The 5,565-nt window shown below is 43.3% G+C and overlaps 1 protein-coding gene across 1 annotated transcript; it reads left to right on the forward strand.

Annotated features, from left to right (window-relative positions):
- Positions 1–4,243: 4,243 nt before the first annotated feature.
- LOC104859344 (heterogeneous nuclear ribonucleoprotein F) lies at positions 4,244–5,560 on the forward strand (the record flags this gene model as incomplete). The annotated part of the gene is made up of 1 exon (XM_019206875.2): positions 4,244–5,560. A coding segment is annotated over exon 1 (1,056 nt), but the record flags the coding sequence as incomplete, so codon positions are not given.
- Between the last annotated feature and the right edge of the window lie 5 nt (positions 5,561–5,565).

The raw sequence follows: 5,565 nt of genomic DNA on the forward strand, positions 1-5,565 counted from the left end.
CTCTCCTTCTTCCTCCTTCCTTTTTTTTCTCCTCCTCCTCCTCCTCCTTCTCCTCCTCCTCCTGCTTCTTCTTCTCCTCCTTCCTTCCTCATGGTCCCCCACCCCTCTTCTTTGTCTTCTTTTTCTTCAACAGATGTGTACAACTTTTGACAATTTTAGATTTATCTCTACCAAACTAATCTGAAAAAAAAAAATCTGTATCTCTAAATCATACCCAAAGGATCACCTGACCCTGCCCTAAATGTTGGGTTACTATGTTTTGCCTTAAAATTTTGGGTTACCACATTTCTAACAAAGCAGGCCAATTATTTCAATACAGACCCACCACTCAAAACCCAGGATAGCTGAAAAGAAAGGACCTTTTTTGCTTTTCTGTCTGGAAGAGTGTCTAAAGACTTGAGAAACTCTATAAGAGTGTCATATCATTAGTTTGCAAACATTTATTTGCCATAGGGAAATTGCTATTGTGTCGCTACTGCTGCTGATAGGGATTATTTTGCAGACTTTTAAGCTGTCTGCTGTCTTATGAGAAGGAAGTGTTTACTAATTTTTAATAACAGAAGATTGAAATCAGCAAATACTCTGATAGCTCTACCAAGTCTGATGCTGCCATTTTAGTCCAAGAACCTGCATACCAACAATCTAGGGGGAATGTCAGATAACTTATTGGTGAAAATAGTACGTTTGAGGTTTACAGCTTGAGCTGCTAGTAGGAGGGTGAAGGTAGTGAGGGTCACACAAAGAGAATATGTGGATGCCAGGTGTTAGCAATTTATTATATTTTTGTATTGTGTAATGTTTTTACATTTTAATGAGACAATAATATATTATCTCAAGATCTTATATTTGAATGTGATGGAAACACACTAATTCAGTCTGTGTGAAGACTGGCTACTTGAAATATTCAGTATCCATAGCCATATGTCTTTCAAATATCCTTACTGCATTTTTGAATTTTTGTTGCTTCTTTTGTTGGGTTTAATAACATTATGTGGGCAGCTATCTATTCCAAGCACAACAGTGGAAACAGAGCTGGAAAGTCACCTGAGGTTTGAACCCTGTCCTCATGAGCTCAGAGCCTAGAGGGGAAGAACTGAGCCAACAATACTAATATGGGATTCATGCAAGGATAAGAATATGGACAAATTCAGGCAGCAAGACAGGGAAAGAGTAGTTTTACCTCAGCAGGGAGACAGAGATTAGGTAAATTTTTGGAGAAAAAGACATACTTGGTAGTTTCAAAACATTGCTTCAACTTCATGACTGTGTCTTTTTCCTTCAACACCGTGTTTAGGAGTGGGCTTCTACCTCCCCCAAAACAGCTTAGTAAACATTCTAGTTATGAAAGGGCAAGTGTTGACAGAACATCCACCTTCAGTATATTTGTCTTTCTTGCTTTCTTTCTCTAACAAATCCTTTATTGGTACATTTTAGAGATACATAATGATAACACTTATCATAGGAAATTTGCACCAATACATGGTTAGGATGCTCTTTCTTTTTTTGTTTTGTTTTCCTTTTTGGTATCAGGGATTGAATTTGGGACCTTCTGCTTGTGAAACAGGAGGCAGAACCACTGAGCTACATCCCTAGCCCAGGATGCTCTTTTTTTTTTTTTTTTTAGGTACTGGGGATTGAACTTGGGCCCTTGTGCTTGCCAGGCAGGCAGTGAAACCACTGAGCTAAATCCCCGGCCCTGGATGATCTTTCTTGACAGAGGCACTTCACAAATATTTGTGAAACCAATGGTCCTAAATAAAGCTGCTTCAAGTTATGTTTTGTGACTTATCTAGTCAGAATATTGTCATTTACCTAGGAATTATTTTAATTATGAAAGTTATAAAAGTACATTATAGAAAATGTGGAAAAAGGAAGAAGTCCCCTATAGTCAAACAATCTACACAACTAATGTTATTGTGGTAGTTTATTCTTGTCTCCTTTCTGATACATATTTTGAATATATTATGAATTTTTGTTATGGCTTGTGTCTAAATATTTGGAGCCATCCAATTATGTACTGAAACCTTTCTAAATTGTAAGCTATAATAAACCTTTCCTCCTTTAACTTTGGGTGTCTGTTATTTTGTCTCTGCAATGACAGAAAAGTAACCAAAACAGAATTTTGGTACCAGGAGTGGGGTCATTGCTGTGACTATACCTGCCCATGCAGTTTAAGAACAAGATGCCACATAAAAAGTGGAGTTTGAATGCCTTTGGCTGTGCTTGATAGAAGATTCTGGTCTGAGCTCAGAAGACCAGAAAGCTGTTATAAATCCTTCTGGTAAAGACCAGCCTCAGGAGGTTTCTGCTGAGAAGAAAGACTGCACTTGATGTTGGACTCCAGGCAATGTGTAATATACCTTGGCCGAAAGTTTGTCTGCATTTATTTTGCTCCTGTCCAGAGACTTTGCCTCAGACTGAGATGAAGGGCAGTGGGCTAATTAATGATAGAAGAAATCAAGACACTTTAATGTTGAGGCAGTGGCATGGCTACTGTTGGAGTCTTTTAACAAGATTGATGTGGAGAATCAAAAGCAAAAAGCCCAGGAGAGTGATGCAAAACATTGAGAGTTTGGCTGGAAAGGAAGCTACAGTAAAATTGTGACCTGCAAAGATGAAACAGAGGAGAAATTGGACACTGAAAAGACTAGCAAGAAAAAGCAAAGGCTGGGTGTGGTGTGCACACCTTTTATCCCAGCACTCAAAACACAGAGGTAGGAGGATCAACACGAGTTTGAGGCTAGCCTGGGCTACATAGTGAGTTCAAGGTCAGCCTGAACAAAGTGAGATCCTGTCTTAAACAAAGAAAAGAAATGTATTTCAGGAGAAGGCAACAGAAAAGATAGCCTGAGGACATCACAAGAACCAACAAGAATCCAACCTTTGCACCTCAGAGTTGCAAAGGTGAAAGACTTCTTTGAAAAGAGAGCCCCAGAGCACTATGTTCCAGAATGGTGGTGGACTAGGAAATTGTCTCTTGGGATTTGGTTCATAGGCACTCAACTCCTACAGTCAAGAGAGAAGGAAGCCTGGCTACTGCTCCAGCTGGCAGCAGACCTTGGCATCATGGATGTGATGTTGTTTTTAAGTGCATGTAGGATGTAAGAGTTGTAGGATCAGGAGGGCTTCTACCCAGATTTCAGAAGACCCAGGAGTAAGGCCAGGCAGTGTGCTACTGACTGAGAGGGCAGTGTGTGAAGCAGTGAGTGTGAAGACAAAGCTGCTGTGGACACCCTAGAAGGTGGGAGAAGCCAGCAACATGGATCATCTGAGGAAAGCTGCAAGGAGGGAGTAAAACTGGCCCAAGAAAGAAGTCAGGGAGTTGCAACTATCTGCGGTGCTGTAGGGGTGCAGCCACCCATGTCCTTTGCAGTTCACATCCTACCACAGATTGTCTCAGATTCTGGACATGGAACTACAGGACTTAATGTTTGCCCTTCTGGATTTTAAACTTGTTTTGATCCTGCCCTTTCTATCCTCCTATGTGTACCTTTTGGAATAGTAGTATTTATCTTGTGCCATTGTATCTTTTCATTTGTACAAGAGCTCACAGCTGAGAGTTTGCCTTAAATCTCAGGGGAGACTTCAGACTTGGACTTTTCAGCAATGCTGGAACTGTTAGGACATTGACAACTCTTGGAGATGGACTAAATGCTTTTTGCAGAAGGGTATGTACATTAGTCTTGGGGATAGGGCCAGAATGTTATGGCTTGTAGCAAAACATCCCCCTAATGCCTCATGCAGTCATAGGTGGGGCTTTTTCAGAGGTGACTGAATCTAGAATGCATGATTGATTCATGGTATTAACAGGATTAACAGTGCTAGAATTAAGGATGGGTGATTACTAAATCAGTCTACTAGTTGATTTTACGCTGCTCTACTCTTGGTAAACTAGATACAATATAAAAGGAGCTGAAAAAAGCTGCTAAAGTCCCTCACTTTCTTGGGTACTTCTGCCCACCATGAACCATTTATCCTCTGTGACACCTGTCCATTGTGACACACTGCCTTGGAACCAGCCAATTATAAACTGAAACCTTTACAAACTGTGAGCAAAATAAACCTTTTCTCCTTTAACTTTAGATGTCAGATATTTTGTCTTAGTTATGTGTACCATAACTAGGAAAATTATACATATAAGGTAGCATATATTGTATATGTACAATTCAAACACCATTGTTGAATGACTTGGCATTGCCTCTCAGCTCTGAAATATATTTGTTTTCTTTCCTTAATATTTTTTTTTCTTTTGAGACAATGTGCTCTGTTGCCCAGGCTGACCTCTAAACCATGTCTAGGGATCTTTCTGCCTTGACGTGGAGAATGTTGTAGGACTCCAGGTGCTGGGCCTGGCTGTTTCTTGCTGTTTCACTAAGTTCCGTTGCTTCTTTCTTATTTTTGTCATGCCTATTAAAAGTAAAATCATGTAAAGTAGTTTTTGCTTTCTTACAGCCACACAGCTGCGCCCAAGCTTGTCTAGCAACTGCCCGGCCAAGTGCTCACAATGCTGGGCCCTGAGGGAGGTGAAGGCTATGTGGTCAAGCTCCGTGGGCTGCCCTGGTCCTGCTCAATTGAGGACGTGCAGAACTTTCTCTCCGACTGCACAATTCGTGATGGGGTGGCAGGTGTCCATTTCATTTACACTAGAGAAGGCAGGCAGAGTGGTGAGGCTTTTGTTGAACTCGAGTCCGAAGATGATGTCAAAATGGCCCTGAAAAAAGACAGGGAAAGCATGGGGCACCGGTACATCGAGGTGTTCAAGTCTCACAGAACCGTGATGGATTGGGTGTTGAAGCACAGAGGTCCCAACAGCGCCAACACCGCCAACGACGGCTTTGTGCGGCTCCGGGGTCTCCCATTTGGATGCACAAAGGAAGAGATCGTGCAGTTTTTCTCAGGGTTGGAGATCGTGCCAAACGGGATCACACTGCCTGTGGACCCCAAGGGCAAGATCACAGGTGAGGCCTTTGTGCAGTTCGCCTCGCAGGAGCTGGCTGAGAAGGCACTCGGGAAGCACAAGGAGAGGATCAGGCACAGGTACATCGAAGTGTTCAAGAGCAGCCAAGAGGAGGTGAGGTCATACTCAGACCCACCCCTGAAGTTCATGTCTGTGCAACGGCCCGGGCCCTATGACCGTCCCGGCACTGCACGGAGGTATATTGGCATCGTGAAGCAGGCAGGCCTGGAGAGGATGCGCTCCGGGGCTTATAGTGCTGGCTATGGGGGCTATGAGGAGTATAGCGGCCTCAGCGATGGCTACGGCTTCACCACCGACCTATTTGGGAGAGACCTCAGCTACTGTCTCTCCGGCATGTACGACCACAGATATGGAGATGGTGAGTTCACAGTACAGAGTACCACCGGCCACTGTGTCCACATGCGGGGCCTACCCTACAAAGCCACCGAGAACGACATCTACAATTTCTTCTCACCACTCAACCCTGTGAGAGTGCACATTGAGATTGGGCCTGATGGCAGAGTGACGGGTGAGGCCGATGTGGAGTTCGCTACCCATGAGGAAGCTGTGGCAGCCATGTCTAAGGACAGGGCCAACATGCAGCACCG

This window comes from Fukomys damarensis, unplaced genomic scaffold, assembly GCF_012274545.1.
Source record: "Fukomys damarensis isolate Sample0158 unplaced genomic scaffold, DMR_v1.0_HiC HiC_scaffold_32, whole genome shotgun sequence".
In the NCBI taxonomy this organism is placed as follows: domain Eukaryota; kingdom Metazoa; phylum Chordata; class Mammalia; order Rodentia; family Bathyergidae; genus Fukomys; species Fukomys damarensis.